The sequence below is a fragment of the Condylura cristata genome, unplaced genomic scaffold, assembly GCF_000260355.1.
Source record: "Condylura cristata isolate star-nosed mole 26May11 unplaced genomic scaffold, ConCri1.0 scaffold00053, whole genome shotgun sequence".
NCBI classification, from domain to species: domain Eukaryota; kingdom Metazoa; phylum Chordata; class Mammalia; order Eulipotyphla; family Talpidae; genus Condylura; species Condylura cristata.
Window position 1 is genome coordinate 1,117,316 of NW_004567154.1, and position 22,497 is coordinate 1,139,812.

Genomic DNA, 22,497 nt, shown 5'->3' on the forward strand with positions numbered 1-22,497 from the left:
CAAGGCACACTAGCAGAAATCAAGAACTACAAGTCTTTGGGGATCAGTGTCAACATAAAGGTGCTTTTGCTTGTGGTCCTACAAGAAAAGGGTCCTTATCTAGGGATTCCTATGTGACTTTGTTGAAGAAAGGTCACATTATAGTCAGAAATGGAAACTCCAGTGACCAATGACACTCTCTTTAAGTCACAGCAAAGATCAGAGCTGCCTCCCCCAATTTGGTTTCTAATTGAGCATTTTGGCAGACTAATTAATTATAGGAATATGGCCCTTTATAGCTCTTTTCTTGAAACCTTCCAAACCCCAAATTCACATAAAAATCAAGGTTGGAAGTAGGCCACTAGTTTCACCTTGGGCCAGGCTAAGAGAGTGAAGATGTGTGGGAGAAAAGCAAGCCTTTTGGCAAACTGGAATCATCCCTGTCAAAGCAGCAATTTTACTTCTCACAGTGAATGCCTAAAAATAAGAAATCTTAATGCTGCAAGAGTTAACAATACTGTCATTTAATTGTGTCAGAGATTTAAGATGCACAGAAATAGCAACTAAAGAAAATACCTTCCCATATAACTCCAAATACTTCCTGTCAGAAAATGGAGACTACCACCCCCCCCCCCACGCGCACACACACACTGACTTTAATACAGCTCAGTAATTCTGGCTACTCTTAGAGCTCTGAAAGTATTCCTCCCTCTTTGACTCCAAAAAGAAATTTCCAAGCCATCTAAGTTCACTAGTAAATCTCTCAGGCTGGATACAGAAGACCTAACCTTTATGATGTTGTGCAAGGTTAGGAGGTCCAAGAAGAGGGGGCACTAAATTAGGGAGCTGATTCCAAAGAGGAGGTTTTTCAATACACTCTGTTCCTGGTTATATCTAGTGAGGTGTGCACTCCTGTTAGCCTGCTTTGGTTTAGGTAAGAAGTGTCTGGGCAGGGGAAGAGGCATTCTAGGGCTCCCTTCCCTTGCAAATTGTGGGTTAAGATGCATGGGTTTTACAAAAAGAAGAGAAAACCCAGTAGAAGTCTAGTCAGTTGTATTCCTTTTAGAAATGGTACTCCTTGGGCAAGAATGTCACAAAGCCCAAAATATGGAGACTATCAGTCTCATTTCTAAATGGAGACACAATGATAATCTATTGTAAGACATGTTCCCACCCCCTATACTTAGCCAGCTGAAGAGGGGGAAAACTAGAAATGCAAGGTTATCTTAAGAGTATCTCCAGTAAAGGAAGAACAGCTTTTTTGTCTAGGGCAGATTCTGGCCTCAGTGGGAATTTGGAACCTTTTACAGAATACCCCTTTTTTTAAAGGCCTAGGCCAGAGTCCTCTGAAGTTTCTGCAAAGCAAATGAAAAGATCCAGTAGGCAAAATGTCAGTGAACAAATGAAAACAATCTAGGAATGTAAAATCAAATTGTTGATTTCCTCACACTTCCCTACACCTTCTTTCCAATGCTAGTCCTCTCCTTTTAGGATTTATGACAATCAATTCTAGCCTGAGAGCAGTTTGATCCTGGAGTTCAAATGAGATTTCTTTCAAATTGGCTGTAAGTCCTGGTTATCACCTGCCAGTCCCTTTCTCTCTTCAAACGAGGCTGCACCTTCATAAGGAAATGCCCAACTCTTTCCAATCCCATTCCAGCTTGTTTTTACCACATGGGATATTAGGGCTCTGTTCAAGATAAGGTTGTGACAACACAACTGTTTGTTGTTCTGAATAGGCAATCTCTGGAAAGTACTTTTTGTCTGCTTTAGAGAAGCCCATCTTCTCATGAGCTGTGACTTACTAAGAATTTTCAAGTGTGGTCTTTTGAAACCTACCACTCCATAGCAGTGGAAGCTTTTCTAGGAAACTCAGTAAATCCTCTGGGAAATCAGCATGTTATGTATGCATGTATGTATGTATACACACATACAAATATATTTATATATATAAAACATGTATAGATAAATAGATCTGTCTCTATATAAAGGGTATGCATAAGCATATAGATATACACTTTTGCATTTACATCTATCCACACACCCATAAACACAAAGACACATACACAGAGACACACACACATGGCGTCTTCTGAGTTTCCTTTCATACTTAGTCTCATTACAATGGTTTCCACCCTATGATTCCCACCCACAGTGTGGGGAGCAGGGAGTCGGTGAACTGTTAACACATCTTCTATTTTACAAACACGTTTTAGTTTAGAGGCAGGAAAATCTGCCCAGTACTTTTCCGACTCACTTGAATCCCCCAATACAAAGGCCATTGGCAGGGTTTGTGTGTTGTGTGTGTGTGTTTTAAGTATATAAAATAAAATAAAAAATAAAAATAACCAACACTACCTCACTTCTCTGAAAACATCTACTTATCTGATTGTCGGGCCAGAGCTAGAGGTGGTGATGCAAAATCCTGGGGTCAGTGAGTTGGAAGAAAAAGTGAAAAGGTGGTAGATAATGACTATATATATAAAGGCCCCACTAATTAATAGAGAAAAAGCAAGTCAAGAAGCTATAGACAGTTGTTTCTACCACCCCCAGGCTTTTTGTAAATGAATATCATGAGAAAGACAGAAAACCAAAGGTAGAACTTTTCTATAGGGCCTTATATGATGGCACCTGATTTCTGACAATCATTACCTTACTAGACTTCCAGGAGAGGTAAAGAGAATATTGGCACTACATATTCAACTTAAGAATAGGAGCCAGTCCTGTTACCATTCATCTTTGACCAGAGCTTCCCTAGAAGCAAACCTGGAGGCCCAGAAAAAGAAAGGGGAAAAGAAAGATACAATGGAACATCCCATTGGATAAATCTTGGGTAAGCATTTTTGTTCTCTAACTTGGGCCTAGAATCAGAAAAGTATAGGTTTTCCTTTTTTCCTGATCTGGTAAAGTCATCTTCTGCTCATTATTCCTCTTTCTGTTGTGGCACTGATCCTATCTTTTGCTCTTGAAAGTGGCTCTTCTCCCCATTCTTCACTGGGAAGTAGCGGTTACCATTATTACATATGTTGTTGTCTCTGGATAAGGCACACTGTGATAGAGCCAGAAGATGGTGATCATTCTTCTCTTCTTTGATCAATGTGCCATTGTTTCCATTCACTTGTGAGCTGGACCGGCTCTGATGAGCCTCCAGGGATTTAGAAACTCCATCTGAAGTGCCCTGTCAAAAACCAAGATATTCAGTGGAAGTGGTAATCCAAACTGGATGGCTTTTCCAAGTATATTCATAAGTTAGCTTGTAGAAGCAGATTCTGGTATTCAAAACAACAGAAAGCCCAAAGCTTGTTAATGCCTACTACATTCTGATACTATCCTGAGAACATAGGTGCAACAGATAGATCTGATTGAAATCCAATGGCAATTATCAACAACACACCAAGATACAGCAAATATTTACAAAGTTTTACAATTATTTTTCTAACACTGACAGGGACCCTAAGAGGGTAGACATGATACCCTGTTTACTGATGAGGAAGCTGTGGCTCAAAAAGATTAAAGTAACCTGTTCAAGGACACCCAGATAAAAAGTGATGGGGCCAGAATTCCAATCCAAGACAGTTAGCCTCTAAAACCTATTCTCTTAACTGCTATGTAATAGTGTCCAATGATGTCAACTGGACATTTAAATGAAAGGAAAAGAAACCATAAGGTCTACGTGCAATATTCTATAGACATTTTAATAATTAAAATCACCATTTTTCTTTTAATCCCAGGAATGTAACTAGTACTGAAATACTAATGACATAAACTTCATTACCTTGTGAGACAGTCCTGACGCTCAAAAAAAGGCTCAAAATAATAAAATGACTTGTCCAAAGTCACTGGCATGCCTAAACTTGCACAAGCCTGTTTGACTCCAAAGATCTTGTTCTTCCTAAGATGCAATACACAACTGAAATCCAATACCTGTTGAAATTGTGGTCAATCATAAATAAGTGATTTTTATTGAGTACTTCCTATGTCAGGGCCCTTGTTAAACACTTTACATATTATCATTTCATTTGATACTCGAAGTAACTCTTATGAGGTAGGTATCAGTTTTTCCATTTATAGGGAACCAGGTCACAGAGAGGGAAAATAACTTGTCTGAGACTCCAGCACTAGAAAGTGGCAGAGCCCAATTTAAAGCTAGATCATGTGGCTTAAGCCTGCACAACATGGAGCCTGCTGTGAATTATTGCTCAAGAACCTGGAAATAAGGTGAAACTAGTAAAATTCCATACAACTGATGGAATTAATCACCTGAGGAAGTCAACAAAGAAATAAAAACATTACAAATAAGTGACTTTAAGAATTTGGGGAAGTTCACAGGGATTATAACCAAGATGGAAAAAATGCACAAAATGAAGAATGATGTAAAAATAAATTTAAAAAAAATTTAGGAACATACAAAGCTCTAGTAATCTCAGAATAATCTCAAGATTCAGGGAAACTAGAGATAACTGGGGTGACTGAACAATAAGAGGACAACAAACAAGGCTATCATGAACATGTTTGTCCAGGAAAGAAGGCTCAGCAAAAAATCAAGTCAACGTGAGAATTTGCCTAACTAGGTTATGTCTCTGGAGTGGATATCAATGCCCTGGCAATCTTAGTGAAGAGAAACATAAGCTGATCTCCCAGTTTCCTCACCTATAAACTAGAGTATAATAGTATCTATTTCATAGTTTCCGGTGAGGATTCAGTGAGACACTCAATGTAAAGCCCTTAGGACATTTTATACCTGGCATACAGCAAGAACTCAAAAAATTCTTGGGAACATGATTTTGTCTCCAAGCAAATTTCTGATATGGTGACCTCTCCTTCAGCTTATTGTTGGAGAAAGAAACCTCTTCTAGTATGGATAAGAGCATTTGTACTAGAATCAGCCAGACCTAGGTCTGAAGCTTATCTAACATAGGACTTTGGATACAATCAACTAAGACAGGAATGTCATTTTTGATGTTGATTTGATAGATATATTTGGTAAGATGCTTCATCCCCCTGAGCCTTAGCTTAGTCCTGTTTAAATAGGAAACAATAAATACCTCACATGAATTTTTAAGTGCGCCTAGGAAAGAGTGTATAATATAATTATTTCTTCTCACTGTAAATCAGTACTTTATCTTTCACTTCCTCCCTTCTCTTTCCTCACCTCCCACATAGCTATTTCTGTGATCTCGGTTAATTTGAGTTCATCACTGAGAGATGGACCCACCCTAACTGTACCACAAAAGTCAGATTTCTCAGATTGCTTAATGGTCAGACCCTAAAAAAATGATGATTTCCCAAGGGTATACTACCTTATGGGTATCTATCTGGTTACCAGTTTTCCTTCTAGGTGTAAGCCCCTTTACCAAGCAGCTTCTGGAAACAGATGAGTAGTTTTGGGAAAAATCCCAAAGTTATTGCTCATTGCCTTTGGAGTATATTACAAACATTTTGTGTGGGGGACTTATCTATTCTAGTTCCATTTTTAGCTCAAAATAACACTGAAGCAAATCTGTATTCTTTGACAAAACATTTGACAATGGAGGTAAACAGATGCAGGAGAGTTGATTTGGGAATGAGGACTAATAACACAGCTGTCTTGCAGTGTGGTCTAGTCAGTGAATTTCATGAGGGTTAAAGTCTCTTAAAAATGTCTTGTAGTGGCCCTCCCTGGTGGCACAGTGGGTTAGAGCACTGCACTAAGAAGCTTAAGCCACTTCTGCATGAGTTTGATCCCCACCTGCCCGGGAGGTAACCACATGGCGTGGCAGACCTCTCCTGGCCCACCCACTGCTCCCCTCAGCAGTGTACTTCGTCGATCTGCCTGTTCTGCTCCCCACTCTATCTCTGGTGAATTCTCTCACCCTCCGCATCTCTGGCCTGTACCCCAGTTCTGTATGAATAAATAAATAAATCTTAAAAAAAATGTCTTGTAGAGATGTGGTAGAAAGTGGGCACTCAAGAAATGGTAGCTTTTATATTATGACGAACCCAGTGCTTAAAGTCTAATATAAAATTTTGGATGACAATAAAAACAGGCTGTCATATTTGGGGATATGGAAAGTGTCTAATGACAGGGAGAACTGTGATATATTACAAGGTACAGATTAGAAGCAAATTTAAGACCAACCTGAGTCATTAAGAATAAGTAGAATGGCAGTATTTCCCCTCCACCCCCCATATTCAGGAAAAGCAAAAATCTAATTTTCTAAGCTCCTCTAGTAGCTCCCCAGAAGCTAAGACTGGAAATCTCATTGTTAACCTCACTTTGGCCTCTTTATAGCTTCATGTAGCATATACCATGCTAGGTAGAGTCATCAGTACACAGCCATTGTTATTTATCTTGTGGCCTTACTCAGGAAAAACAGTAATACTCTACAGCCCTGTGGGAGAAGCCTGTGCAGGCTAACACTTAACAGACCATTAGAGAGCAGGGAATGAAATCAAATGTTGGGAGAAGCTTTCCTATAAGCTCAGGTTTTCATGCATGATCTGATCTCTTGAAATTTATCTGAAAAGACAAGAGGTATCATATAAAAGCTAGATATCTCAAAAAGGTGCTTACTTGTTTATTTCCTTTCTTATGTCCTTTGGATCCTCTACCAGTCTGTTCTTTTCCATGCCTTAGAAAGTGGGGGAAAAAGTGATGATGAGGAACATATAAAGCCTTTACCCCTGTTTTTCACTGTTCACCTCCTCTAAAAAGTTTGATTTCTTAAGTTAGATGCCCCTCCTCTGTATTACAGTATAAACTACTATCTTATTCTATAGCATTTCTATAGCATACTGAACTGTTTTGTATCCCATGTCTTCCTCAATGCCAAAAACTTTCTCATTGAGACAGAGCATTTAGTATGTCTGCTTTAACTAAAGTGAAAACTGGCTTATGTGTGGAAAAGTTCATTAATGCCTCTTACCTTTATAGAAGGATTCAATAGATGGATTTCCCCCAAGGGCACCTTGATTGACACTACCTCATACCAACCTATTTAAATACATACCCTTTTCCTGGCCCACCGACAGAAACCACTTGCATGCCAAAGGATCCTCGGCCCCTGGAGGGTCTGCTGCCAGCCCACTGGCCTACAACCATTCCAGCTATCTCCAGCTTTCCTCCCTGGGGTGGGATTGGGTGGAAACCTGCAAAGAGAGGAAGAAAGGCAATAATGAATGACAACTGCAAAGTATGATAAGAAGTGGAACACAAGATCCGATAGTCAACCTATTGACTTATTTCAATTTCTCTGTGTATGCTAAAAAGACTGTGATGACAACCAAGAATCAATGTGGAAGCAACTTTATGTGTTTGCGAAGATTTGTACATATTGACTATAACAGGGGAGTTGTAGATGATTTATTTTCCAACTACAGAGCTTGTCACATAGTAGGTATATAATATTTGTTAAGAGAACAAATGTCTTAAAATCTAATTATTGGAAAACCAGAGGTCAAAACTACATTTGATTTAAATATGTATCATTATACACTGGACGATCAATCAACCAAACTAAATTCAAAATAACAAATTTAAACTAAAAGTCATTTATAAGGTAGGAACATCAACAGTTGAAAACCAGCACCAATTCAAGATGAGACAGCTCCTTAAAACAGCATATTGTGGCCTTCCCTGGTGGCGCAGTGGGTAAGGGTGCAGCACTGCAAGCTAACTGTAGCCGTTTCAGTGCAAGTTCAATCCCCAGCCCCGGAGGTGATCCGCATGACCCGGCAGACCTCTCTTGACCCGCCTGCTCCTCCCCTCAGCAATGTACTTCGTGGATCTGCCTATTCTGCTCCTCACTGTCTCTGGTGAAGCCTCTTATCACCCCTGCACCTCTGGCTTGGGCCCCAGTTTTGTATGCATAAATAAATAAATCTTCACTTATTAAAAAAACAGCATATTACAACTATGTGTTGAGTTTGTGAGGTGTGATTTGGCACCAAAAGAAGGCTTCACAGAGTATGAAGTAAACCTTTGATTTTAATTTATGGAAAAAACTCAGTGAAAAACCCTTTACTCATTAAGTAGAATGCTGGTAAAGAGCTCTTCATTTATATAAAGTAAGAGCCTAAGAAACTAAGATGTCAACATTTCCTAAGAGGACATGAAAGACATACACTTGGGGATCTGATTGTGACTTTTCAAGAGGCTGGAGGCTCCTCAGAAACTATCAGTAACTGGAGACTAAGCATCACTAGAATAGGGGCAATGTTGAGGCCCTCCTAATAATGTGGCCTTAATTAAGGCTGTTTTCTGAGGCACAATAAAATTATCAGGCAAAGAATGAGAGAAGTTATCTGTAAAGTCAATTTCAAAGAATGGCTGCAAGGATGAATGGCTGACTCCCTGGTTTATAACACTTGATCACTGCCTGACTGGACAAGGGGTTGCCAGGCATGTTTTCACACTGCTCATCTAAGCACAGCCTTGGGCTAGAGATTCATACTGAGTTTTGTGACCCTGAAAGACAAATTTCAACTTCCAGCTTTATTATTTTTAAAGTATGAGCATAAATGCCTCTAGCCATAGCAATGACACATTCACCTAATCCCAGAATCTTAAAATTTTGTGTCAAAATGTCTCTGTTAAAAATCCTATTTTACTAGGGGACAGGCTATTTGAATGATCAGGATCAGTATCTGAGCTACCTAAGCATGACTTTTTAACATAAGCCACAGCTCAGGTGTCACCATTAAGTCACAGCATGCAAGTGTGAATGTCTATGTGTGTTGTGTGTCCACCAAACTGCAAGTTCCTAGAGTATGTCGAGTATGACTGATTTCTTTCTATGTTTTTAGAAATGTGCCAAGTTTTTCTCTAGAGTGAAAATGGGTTTATCAGGTTACTGTCATCTGCCAACACTGTTCATTTCCCATTGCTTTTCCTGCAGCTCCTGTGTACATCTGCTGTGGGAAATGAGTGAATGAACCAGCAAACATGAAGTTCCCATTCATAGGAGTTATAGTTTACAAAGGAATTAAGTAGCTCCTGGTTTCTGTATGAGTTCATGAGTATGGTTGGTGACAGTCAAATTCTGAGGGAACAGCTACCATCTCTATGGAGAGTAGCCTAGGAAGTCAGTGGACCATCTTCCTGAGGCTACACACCTCTATCTATTAAGCTGCTCTTCAAACTATCACAACATACTACAGATGAGATATATGTGACACTGCTGCTTCTGTAACAGACAATAATCACTTCATGGACTATTATGAAATAAGTTGAAGATGATAAATACCTCATTCTTGGGTACTGACCTGCAAACCCCCGGCTCCTTCCATGAGGGGGAGGTGGTAATGAGCCCAGGGCTCTAGAATAAAGTGAGACAGGGTAGAGGGAGGGCACCATGGGAGGCACAAAAGTAGGTGATGGAAGTAGAGCAGAAGGTGGTGGAGGGTTTATGTTGACTCCTTCAAGGATACTCTGTCTCATCTTTTCCACTTTGGTTGCCAAGTCAGCCTTCAAATGAGGAACAGAATAATAACAGCAGCTGCCTTTTTTTTTTTTTTTTGAACTTCTCCTATGTTTCAGGCACAGTATTGGGCATTCTAGGTGCAGTCTTACAAATCTATTTTCATTAAGAGAATCAAAGTCTAGGGTTAAATGGTTTGAGGTATCACATTCAGGAAAGTCTATCTGTCATCAAGTCCCCACTCTCCACATGACACCACATAACTACCATATGAGGTTTCACTAAGAACTTATAAGGCACATAAACTAAAATTTTAAAACTTCCTTGATTAGGCCAAGTAAAAAATATAACAATAAATATTTACTGATGGTCTATTATATGGCACACAATAGGCTAGGTCATTTTCTAAGGGGGAAGTAACAGAACTAGGTCAGCGAAGAAAAGCAAAACTGATATATGAAAAGCCTTTTAACATTCTCCTTAATAACCAAGATCAAGAATACCTTAACCTCTGTAGAGTATAATGTCCAGGGTTGGCAAATTGTTCTAAAAATACCCAGATAGTTAATTCGCCCCCAAAGATAAAGAATTAAGGATTCCTTGCTCTTTCCTTTCCTCACCTTTCCCAGGGTTTCAAAAGAAAAAAAAAAAACACCTGCTTTTTCTCTATCATTTCTCTGTCTTTTTCTGCTTTACTTTCTTCTAAAGTTCCTTTACAAGAATTGTCATCACTTTGAAAAGTAACTTACAGTTTTTGTAAATAAGGGAAATGAAATTCTAAAATTAAGAGGAAAGACATGCAGTATATCTGACTATTCTGTGGGAAGAGTAAGACAGGAATATAAAAACTTGAAGAGCACAAAAATCAACTTACCAACACGTTTTTATAATGTGTTCACCTCAGATTCTGTGTCATGGGACTATCATTGACCAAGTTAGCTTAAGGTCAAACAAGATTTCCCAATTTTGCTACCTCTCTCCCCAGTGTCACTGATACTTTGCCCTCCCTGTCAATTCATCCCCACCATACATCAGAAATGGCCCTTAGCATAGCAGCTGCCCAACATGTTGGTACCTGGCCATCACAGAGCTCAATCAGGGATACCCGCTCTCGGCCTGCTTTAATTAGCTTGCTCTGGAACAGTTTGCCATCGAAGTAAATCCAGGGACAGCAGTGTTCCCACGGGACTGGCTGGCCACAGGCATCATTAGCAAATAGAGCTGTATCGACCCCACTCATGAAAAGGGCAGCAAGTTGGATCCCTCGGGCATCCAGTTTCTCAATCTGAAACCGCCACAGAGGAAAAACTACTATTAAGAAGTTACTGTGATCAATTACATTTCATCTTAAACCTGTCATGCTATTATTTCAGTTAAATTTGATCATGTTGTCTTTTAATATTTTACAGTCCAAGTATCTTTTATGAAAAAATTTCCCTGAGATATATGAAAGATGCTCATTATTAAAAAAAAAAAAAAGACAGTAGCTATAAAACTTTTAAAAGATACCAACATGGGATACTATTTTTTAGTCTGTCAAATTAGAAAAAATTCAAAACTAAAGACCAAAATCAAACCAATGCAGATGAGGATACACTGAAATAAATAGCCACACTCATTAAAGCTGATGAGTAATGTATATTACAGTCAAATAATATGTATCAAGAATCTTGAAAATGTCCACTTGTTGACTCAGAAATTCTGCTCTTAAGAATCTATTCTGAGGAAGTAGAGCTGTAAATAAAACTCTATGCATAAAGAGGTGAATTACAACATTAATATAGTAGGGTAAGACTCAAAACTAAATGGCCAACATTGTCATAGTTAAATGATACACCTATATGATAAAAGTGAGTAAAATATTTTAAGACAGAAAATATGTGCTATGTTAAGAAAAAAACACAACATATAAATATGTATTTCAACTAAGTAAAAAATGCACAAGAGACTAGAAAAAAAAACAAAATATTCACAGTGGTTATCTCAAGGTGGGGGGTTAGATGGCTTTAACAGGAAAAGGGGAACTACTTGTAAGGTTCCTTCTATGGGCGTTTTGGAGTCAGTAACTGCTTAGGATGGAATAATACAATATTTATTGTAAAAAGGAACTACACACTTTGCCTTAGACTGTTTTGTCTTTCCCTTAGTTGACCAAAATTAAAATTAAAGAGTTTTTAAGTCTTTTTGGATTTGACCTTCTAGCTTACTCTAGGTCCTCAAAGGAACATGCCTACTGAAATTAGGAAAAGGTGTAGTAATAGCTAATATGTATTAATTGTTGTGTGCATGAAATTATGCGAGGCAATATTCTAAGTGTTTTGCATAAAATAATTAATATATTCATAATCCTAAAAGTAAGGAAACTGAAGCTAGAAAGTTTAGGCAACCAGGTTAAGATGACACAGCTAAAAAGCAAAGCAGCCAGGATTCACATCCAAGGCAGCCTGGCTTCAAAACCATCCCTCTATGTTCTAATGCCTTCAGTTATTTGGTGGATTTATTTCCTTCTTATGCTTTTCTAGACTTCTAAAACCTAATAGGCATTATTTTTAATAATAAAATAGTTTACTTTTACATCATTTTGTGCATTTTTTCATCTCAGTTGTAATCACCATGGACTTCCCAATAGGTATTATTAAAAGGGAAAGGTGGACATTTACTCAGAGACAAATGGACACCAGGATAAGTGCCCTGTAGTTTACCTAGCAAGAGTCGATGGGTCATGATTTATTTGTCTTGCCCAATATCCATCTTTTCTATCCATTCTCACCCATCAGTACAGGAGCAGTGTTGCAGGCACCTGTTTTATTAATAGACATAAATATTTGGCGAAAATAAAATCAAACTTTTACCTGCAGAATTACTCTTCTCTCCAGCTCTGAAAAAAGAAGTCTTAAAGTAAAGCTATGAATTCATTAAAGAATTAAATGAAGGTGGATCAAATCACCTTGAGTTCTTGAAGTTGATCAGGTTCATAAAGCTGGGTAGATACTGCCTGGGCAAGGAAAGTGTCCAGCTCATGACGGTGCAAGATGCGGCCACCTGGCCACTGAATCATGTACCTAGAAAATAAAAGCATTATCATTAAACCACATCTATTCATTTCAATAACATTTATTAGGCTAAGAACCCATCATGGGCCAGACTATGGCAATTCCAATGGAATAAAAGTAAGTCTCTGTTTTTGATTACTAGCAGACTGGGTGGCAGAGGAGACAGGCATGTATATTAACAATGACAAGTACCAAAACAAAAGAATGTACAGGGTGCTACAAAGCACAGAAGAGGGCTACCACTAGAAGAATAAGGGAGGATATCCTGAAAAATAGGTCCAGAGGAGAGAAGTTTCAAGGGGAATGTAGAATTGGTGAGACTAAAGGAAAGGAGCAGTAGGTTGAAGAATGAGATAACAGTAAATGCGAGGTATGGGGTTCAGCATGATATACTAGGCTACATATTGCTGGAGCTAAGTATGTTTGTAGTGACAGGGGACAAAATTAGAAAGTAGGCCAGATCACAAAGAGTATCAAAAAATATTACTAAGGAATTTGAACCTTATACTGAAAGTACAGCAGGTCCTGAACAAATAATATTTTTTTTCAATGTTGTCTCATTATAACATTGATGAGAAAAAAAGGAATCCTGGCCAATATTGAAAAATGATGTAATTTGAGAACTTTAAAGTTATGGTTTCCAAGAAACTTTGATGGTGTTAAGTGAGAACTTGCCGTATAGGAAGACATTTCAGGATTATCTACAGGAGAGTGATATTAACTGGTTTAATACTGACTGGTCTTAGAGGGTAAGAGACATGGATAGCATTTGGGAAGTAACTGCAGCAACTTATTGGAAATTGGTCTAAACAAGGGAAGTGGTTCAAAGGTTGGAGAGGATAAGAAGAGAAGAGTATTAAGGAAATAAATTCACAGGATTTGGTTATGGGTTTTATAGAAAAGGGGTACAGAAGGGAAGAGTCTGTTTCCTAGAATTCTGCTTTGGTTGGATGGCTAGATTATAGTGTCATTTCTCCAAATAGAAAAGCCACTAATTAAATGAATAAGCCACTAATTAAATGAATACTTATTGATGAGTATTTTAACTGAATCCCATGAATTGAAATGCTTATTGCTATAGACAGCTAGAATGCAGAAAAAGGAAAAGAAATCGAAAAAATATAAATACATCACTACAAAGATTATGACCTTAGCTCCTTTGAGGTCCACAAGGTAATGAGCATGCATAATTACCGGAGCTATTGAAACTGCAGAAACTTGGCACTGAAATCAAGGGTTCGGTTCCTGGGAACTCTAGCTAGGAGGTGGTGTGGTATACTGGAAAAAGGCTGTGCTCTGCAGCCACAGCCTGGTTCTAAATCTCTAAGTTGCCATTCCTTACCTGAAATGATCACACCAGTACAGGTAGCCTTATGATTTTCACTCTTAAAGATCAAAATATCCAGTATGGTTTTGGAATTGCAGGACATATCAAAAAGTTACTGTTCTGTAGTTACTGTTACTGCTTCTTTAGAACCTAAATTCTAAAATTTTAAAAGATTTATGCATTTAAGAACTGGGGTACAGGCCAGAGGTGCAGGGTGTGAGAGGGCTCACAAGACAGAGTGGGGAGAAGAACAGGCAGAGTGACAACGTACATTGCTGAGGGGAGCAGCAGGTGAGACAGGAGAGGTCTGTTGCTTCAAGTGGGCCATCTCCCTGGATGGGGAATCAAACTTGTGCTGCAGTGGCTGAAGATAGCTTGATAGTGCTGAGCCTTAACCTCTTGTGCTACCAGGGAGGCCCCTTACTTTCTGAATTACTGGGCTTACCAGGAGAAATCCTTTTGAGTCACACGAAACTTTCCTTTGCTTAGAATACTTTCTACTCTCTTCCCTTATTCTCCAACAGGCAAATTCATTCATACTTTAAAATCTATTTTTATTTTTAAAATTAGATAATAATTCACACATTTTGTTAACTTCAGGTACACAACATGATGATTTAATATCTGTATATATTGCAAAATGATTACCACAATAAATCTAGTTATATGCATGATCATATAGTTAGATTTTCCCCCTTGTGATGAAAAAAGTATTCTCTTAACAACTTTCAAACATATAATACCATATTATTAACTCTAATCCCAATGCTGCAAATTACTTTCCCATGAGCTATTTTAGTTTATATATTTTGGCCTCCACTTATTTCACCCAAGCTCTAAACCTTACTTCTTATAACCACTAATTAGTTCTCTGTATTCATATTCTGTTATGATATTCAAAAAACATTCTACATTTAAGTACCATCATACAATATTTCTCTTTGCCTGATTTATTTCACTTATTAGCATTATATACTTAAAGTTCATCCATGTTTTCACAAATGGAAATATTTCCTTCTGTTTTATGGCTGAATAATATTTTATTATGTATTTGTGTTTTTATATAAATAATATACACATACACATAAACACATACATACATATACATATATACATTATCTTCTTTATCCATTCAAACCATTAATGGACATAAGTTGTTTCTATGCAGCAATAAACATAGGGGTGTATATATCTTTACAACAGAGTTTTAGTCTTCTTCAGATAAATATGCAGAAATGGAATTGCTAGATCATATGGTACTTCTATTTTTAATACTTTGAAGTACTGCTTCCAACACTGCATAAGGCTCCCTTTCCCTTTTCTACACATCCTCACCAACACTTGTTATTTTCTTAAAATTTCATTTATGCATACAAGAGGTATGGGAGGTGAGAGGATTCACCAGAATGGGGAGCAGAAAAGGCAGATTGACTAATTATACTGGTGGGGGAGCACCGGGCCAGACAGGAGAGGTCATCTGCAACATGTGGGTCACTTCCCTGGCTGGGGATCGAACTTGTGCTGCAGTAGTTGCAGATAACCTCACACTGCTATGCTTTAACCCCTTGCACCACCAGGGAGACCCCAGCAGTTATTTTCTAGTCTTCTTATAATAACCATTCAAACGTGTGTGAGGGGATATATCATGGTGGTTTTCATTTCCATTTCCCTGATAATATTGGGCACCTTTACATATAACTGTTGGCAATCTGTAGACTTTTGCTGAAAAAAGTCTATTTAGATCATTTGCCGATTTTTTAAAAAAGATTTATTTGTACATACAGAACTGGGGTACAGGCCAGACATGCAGGGGTAGTGAGAGGATTCACCAGAGACAGAGTGGGGAGCAGAACAGGCAGATCGTCGAAGAACACTGCTGAGGGGTGCAGCGGGCAGGTCAGGAGAGGTCTGCCGCGCCATGTGGTCACCTCCAGGGGAGGTGGGGATTGAACTCATGCTGAAGTGGCTTTAGCGTCTCAGGGCTGCACCACCAGAGAGGGCCCCGTTTGCCGATTTTTTAATTGAAAATTTTTTTGTTATCGAAATGTAGAAGTTCCCTGTATTATTAATATACCTCCTTATCAGATATATGATTTGTAAGTGTTTTCTACCATTCAGTAGTTGACTTTTCATTTTGGGATGCTTTCCTTTACTGTATAGAAGGTCTTTTGTTTAATGTAGTCTCACTTTATGGTCAAATCCAAAAACTCTCTATCAGCACTGATGTTAGAACTATCAGAACCTATGGGATGTATAAAAAGTAGTACTAACAAGGCCATAAATAGCAATACAGGCTTTTGTCAAGAAACAGGAAAGATTTCCAATAATCTAACCCTACACCTTAAGAAGCTGGGAAAAAAAATGAACAAATGAACCAAAAGCTTTTAAAAAAAAAAGGAGACAGTAACAGTTAGCATGGACATAAATAAAACAAAAATATATCCAAGGTAAGTAAAATTACAGTTCATTCTTTGAAAAAAACAAACAAAAAAGGCAAACTTCTAGCTAAGGTCACTAATTAAAAAAGACATAAACTCTAATAAGGGCCCTCCCTGGTGGCGTAAAGGGTAAAAGCACGGCACTATGAAGCCACTGCAGCACAAGTTTGATCCCTGGCCAGAGAGGTGACCCACAAGGCATGGCAGACCTCTCCTAACCCACCCACTGCTCCCCTCAGCACTGTATTTCAGTAGATCTGCCTGTTCTGCTCCCCACTCTGCTTCTGGTGAATCACCCCCCCCCCCGCATCTCTGGTCTGTATCCCAGTTCTGTATGTGTAAATAAATAAATATTAAAAAAACCTCTAATAAACAGAAATGAGGTAAGTTACAAGAGACATCTTAGAAATGCTGTAGATTATAAGAAATTACCATGAAAATCTTTATGGCAATAAATTGGATAATGTAAGAGAAATGGACAAATTCTTATGAGTATATAACCTTTCAAGACAAGTAAGAAGAAATATAAAACCTGAACAGATCAATTACAAGCAAGGAAACTGAAACAGTAATCAAAACTGCCCCCAAAACCAAAAGCCTAGGACAAGATGGTTTCATTGATGAGTTCTGCCAAATATTCAAAGACAATTAATACTTATCCCTCTCAAATTTTTACAAATAATTGAAAAGGGGAAGCTTCCAAACACATTTTATAAGTACATAACCTGGTACCAAAAAGCAGAGAAGGACAGTATACAAAAATGAAAACCTCAAACCAATTTCCCTGATAAGCACAGATGTGAAAATTCTTAGCAAAATCTTAGTAAACCAAATAAAATAATACATTAAAAGGATGTATGAACATCATGACCATGTAGAATTTATTTCAGTGGTACAAGTATGGTTCAATCTACACAAATTAATCAACATAATTTACCACATCAACAAAAGAAAGATAAAAAATCATATGACCATATTGATGGAAGCAAAGAAACAATCTAATAAGATTCCAATCCCCAGTTATGATGAAAAACTACTAACAAAATGGAGTTAGAAAGAACATACTTCAACATAATAAAGGCCATATATGTCAACCGCACAGCTAACATCATAGTCAGTAGAAAAAAAAAGAAAGCTTTTCCTTGAAGATCTGGTACAAGACAGAGTTGTCCACTTTCCCCATTACTATTCAACGTAGTACTGGAAGTCCTAGCTAGAACAAGTAGACAAGAGAAAGATGTAAAAGGAATCCTGATTGGAAAACAGGTAAAAGCATCATGATTGGCAGATGACATAATAACAGATATAGAACATCCTAAAGGCTTCATTTAAAAACCTATTAGAAACAATAAACCAGTATAGTGATGTGACAGGCAAAATATCAACACACAAAAATTTTGTTTCACACCTATATGCAAGCAATGAACTGGAAAAGAAAGAAAAACAATTCCATTTAAAACTGTGACAAAAAAGGGCCCTCCCTGGTGGTGCAGCGGGTTAAAGCATAGCACTGAGACTCTGAAGCCACTTCTGCATGAGTTCGATTCCCGCCTGCCCTGGAGGTGACCACATGGCGTGGCAGACCTCTCCTGACCCGCCCGCTGCTCCTCTCAGCAGTGTACTTCGTTGATCTGCCTGTTCTGCTCCCCACTCTGTCTCTGGTGAATCCGCTCACCCTCCACATCTCTGGCCTGTACCCCAGTTCTGTATGAATAAATAAATAAATCTTAAAAAAAAAACTGTGACAAAAAGAATTAAATATCCAGTTATAATTTAACAAATGAAATGAAAAGCCTGTCCAACAGAAACTAAACTATACTGTTAAGAGAGATGGAAGACATGAAGAAATAAAAATCCTTGCTCATGGATTGGAAGATAAACATTGCTGAAATGACAATCTACCCAAAATAATATACAGATTCAGCACCAATAACAGATGAGTGTATGAAGAAAAAAATGGTATTCTCACAACTGATTACTGGTCAGCTCTATAAAATGATGAAGATCATTTTCAACAACATAGATGGAACTTGAGGAGATTATGCTAAATGAATTAAGTCAAAAGAAGAAACAAATACTGGATGATTTCACTCATGTACTGAGTATAAAAAAACAAAGCAAAGGAATAGACAAAACTAAACCAAAACAAATCCTAGAAATCTGACTGCAGAATTAAAGCTATCTGAGAAGGAGGGTTGGGAGGGAGGGGCTCAATGGTTTATCATGGAAGATTACTGGTTCTTTGGTGGTAGTGTAAAGACAAAACTCTAAATCATATAAAGTGTTATATATCAACAATGCATCAAAATTTTTTAATAATTAAAAAAAAAGCCTAGTGTCAAGGAGCTTGCTGCTTATGCTTTCTTTTGGAGTTTTATAGTTTCAGGCCTTAAAGTCCAAATGTTTATTGATTTTGAGTTAAGTTTTGTGTATGGTATAAGACAGTAGTTCACTTTCCCCAATGTTATTTACTGAAGAGAATGTGTTTTCCTCATTATATATTCTTAGCAGCCTTTTCATGCTATATTATTTAGTGCATCATATCAATATAAAATGATCTCCTTTGTCCTTCTTACCACCTTTTTTGCCAACCAAAATGGAAAGCTGTTTGGAGCTTTTTCAAACTGTTAAAAAATGGAGCTTCCATATGACCCAGCAATCCCACTCCTAGGTATCTACGCTAAGGTACCAAAGGTAGCAGGATATAAAATAAACACACAAAAAAATTGATTCGAAAGGACACCTGCACCCCTATGTACATTGCTACTCTATTTACAATAGGGAAGTGTGGAATCAACCCAAATGCCCAAAAATTGATGACTGGATCAAGGAGCTGTCATACATATACACAATGGAATATTACTCAGCAATCAAAAAAGACAAACTCATGCCTTTTGCAGCAACATGGGTGGAGCGGGGAGGGATCATGCTTAGTGAAATAAGCCAGAAAGAAAAAGAACATCCTTCAGTGGATGGTTTCACTCATAGCAGGAGTGTAAGGGATGGAGGAAAAAAAGTAATTGTAATAAAGTAAAACGAAAAACAATGAACACGTTTTACCAGAGATATTTTACAGGAGTGGAGAGGGGAATAGGATCAAAACTGGCATGGGAAGTACGCATGGGTCTATGGTGATGGCAGATGGGTGAACTGGTGGTGGGAAGTCCATGGTGATTACAAGCAAGATGAAAAAATGCACAAAGAAAGAAAATGTTAAAACTAGTAAAACAGAAATGAACTTGCCACCTCCATACCACATGCTTACCGAAGCACGCAGCACATGAGCAGCAGATGGGTAGGGATATTAGCTGGATTCAGCATACTCGGTGTGTCTGATTTCATACAGGCCAGGAAGGCCCGCATCCTTCTGTTCTTGTCCTCAACTGCTTTGCCAAGCCAGAGCTTCTTGAGGTTTGGACAAGTCCATTCCCGAAATGTCAGCGCAGATACCAGCTCAGGGGTTTGAGGTGACTTTCCTTTATAGGCAGACCACTCTTTAAGGATCACTGAAGGAACTGGAAAATAGAAATTAAAAGACACACAGGGCCCCCCAGGGGGATTACAACTGAGATGCAAAAAGGCACAAAATGATGTAAAAATAAACCAGTATATTATTAAAAAAAAAAAAGAAGAAGAAGAAAAGAGAAACATGCCCTAGAGAGTATCTGAGGGTTTCTACAGTTGGCTACATTAATAGAATACATGATATTTCATTATTTTGTTGTTGTTGCTATAATTTTTATTGTTAGCAATAGTAACAGTAAGAGTAATAAGAACTTATTGGATGCTTGGTATATATTAAGTAATTTACATCTAAATATAAATTTCATTTACCCCTCATTAACAGTTCTGAGACAGAAGTATGATTCTATTTTCACAAAGCATAGTGTTCATTTTGCAGATGAAGAAATCAAGGGTCAATGTCATACATTACTTTGGAGCTCATTTCTTAAGCAAATATACTAGGCTAACAACAAAAGAAAATTAACAAAATTCTCAAAACACAGCGTAAATTTCAATTTATGACAAACAAGGAAAACACGAGTTATGTCTATTTCTAGTGTACCTCACGCTCCTAAGTCTCTTTTACTTAAGATACCTGGTATTAATCAGGCAAGATAGAAATTTGGGAGTTATCCTAAAGTCCGACCTCTCCTTCACCTCATGTACATTTGGCTATTTCTGAAGTCCTGCTGATTTTACTATCTTTTCATTCCTTGACTCTATTTGTATCCTTTTCTTCATCACAACAAATTCCATAGAGGTTCAGTTCTCATCATCTTTTATCTGATCAGTTTCCAGACTATTGTCTCTGCCTTCATCCTGTCCAGTCCCCCTCATGCCAAAGCTGCATACATTAGAGTGCTCTTCTCTTTAAAATAAAAAAAAAATTACCTTTTTCATTTTAGATTCATGGGGAGTTGCAAGGATAGTAGAGATCCACTTGTACCCTTTACCCAGTTTCACCAAATGGTCATTTCTAAAATAATTCTAACACAGTATCAAAGCCAGGATATTTACAGTGATACAACTGTATATATACTTTTACATCATGTGTAGATTCATGCAAACTACTACTAAAGTCAAGACACAGAACCACTCCACCATCATAAAGATTTCACTTGTCTAATTTCCCTTGTGTGATCACACTCCAGCAACACCTATAATCCCTGTTAACCACCAATCTATTCTCCATCTCTACAATTTTGTCAATTTGAGAATGTCACATAAATGGAATCCTACATTTTAATTTTTTGAGTTCAGCATTTTTACTCAGCATAATGCCCTTGAGAAACATCCATGCTGTTGCACATGTCAATAGTTCATTCCTTTTTTTGCCAAATAGTATAACATGGATGCACCATAGTTAAGCCATTTATCCTTTGAAGGATATGTGGGTTGTTTCCAGTTTGGGTCTATTATGAATAAAGCTGCTATGAAAATTTGAGTTCAAGTTCTTACATGAAAAAGGCCTCATTTCTCTGGATAAATGCCAGAGGATAAATGCTGTGTGGCACGTTAATTCCATTTTTAGATTTGAAAGGAACTTCCAAATTATTTTCTATTTTGAATTCCCACCAATTTGTGAGGGGTCAATTTATCAATAGCCAATTCAGCCTGCAGTATTATCACCATTAGTCACTTGGGCCATTTTGATAGATATGCAGTGATACTGCACAGTGACTTTAATTAGTGTTTCTCTCATGACTAATGATGTCAAACATCTTTTTGTGTCTCTGTCATGTGTATATCTTCAATGAACTGTCTATGCATGCCTGTTAATGATTTTCTAACTGGATTCTTAAATAATGGTCAGTTTTGAAGAGTTCTTTGTATATTTTAACGCCTACTCTAGAAATGTAGGACTTAAACAACAAAGATGTCCACTTGATTTAGTACCATTTATTAAAAAAGACTATCCTTCCTCTAATGAAGTGCTTCTGTCATTTTGTCAAAAAACAGTTGGTGAAACTGCTAAACATGGAGCTTCCCTACGACCCAGCAATCCCACTCCTAGGTATCTACCCAAAAGACACAAATACACTGACTGAAAAAGATACTTGTACCCCCATGTTTATTGCTGCTTTATTTACAATTGGAAAAACATGGAAGCAGCCCAAATGCCCAAAAGTAGATGACTGGATTAGAAAGATGTGGTACATACATACAATGGAATATTACTCAGCAACCAAAAAAGAGAAACACATGTCTTTTGCAGCAACTTGGATGGAGCTGGAAAAGATCATGCTTAGTGAGATAAGCCAGAAAGAGAAAGAAAAATACTGGATGGTTTCACTCATAGCAGGAGTATAATGGACCAGGCGAGAAAATAACAAGAATAATGAACAGCCATATACCAGAGACATTCTGTGGGGGTGGAGTGGGAGTGGGGAATGGGATCAAAAACGGGGGTTGGGGGGAGGGAGGGAAATGCACGGGACTATGGTGGTGGCACAGGGGTGATTTGGTGATGGGAAACCCGCGGCGATTACAATCAAGATGGAAAAAAAAATGTGCAAAATGATGTAAAAATAAACTTTTTAATAAAAAAAAAAAAAACAGTTGGTGGTAGTTGTATAAGGCTATTTCCAGATCCACTCCTTTGTTTCTTAATCTATGTGCCTATAACACTGTTAATACAATTTGGCAATATAATGTTTTATAATTAAGTAAGGTAATTACTCCCAATTTAATGTTTTCAAACCAATTTTAGTTTTTCTAATTCTTTGGTCTTTCCATATAAACATTAGAATAACCTTGTGTTTATTTATAAAGAAACCTACTAGGATAAGAACAGGAAC

The 22,497-nt window shown here is 37.8% G+C and overlaps 1 protein-coding gene across 1 annotated transcript in view; it reads right to left on the minus strand.

Moving 5' to 3' along the window:
- Nucleotides 1–609: 609 nt before the first annotated feature.
- The window catches only part of FAM120C (family with sequence similarity 120C), an 87,527-nt gene continuing 65,639 nt past the window's right edge, over nucleotides 610–22,497 (minus strand). Inside the window, exons 10-16 of the mRNA XM_004695008.2 lie at nucleotides 19,461–19,710; nucleotides 12,325–12,439; nucleotides 10,453–10,662; nucleotides 9,223–9,424; nucleotides 6,969–7,107; nucleotides 6,533–6,590; nucleotides 610–3,157 (exon numbers count right to left, since the gene is read on the minus strand). Coding sequence (XP_004695065.1) covers nucleotides 2,903–3,157; nucleotides 6,533–6,590; nucleotides 6,969–7,107; nucleotides 9,223–9,424; nucleotides 10,453–10,662; nucleotides 12,325–12,439; nucleotides 19,461–19,710 — 1,229 coding nt within the window. The 3' untranslated portion in view covers nucleotides 610–2,902. The remainder of the gene's footprint in view (nucleotides 3,158–6,532; nucleotides 6,591–6,968; nucleotides 7,108–9,222; nucleotides 9,425–10,452; nucleotides 10,663–12,324; nucleotides 12,440–19,460; nucleotides 19,711–22,497) is intronic.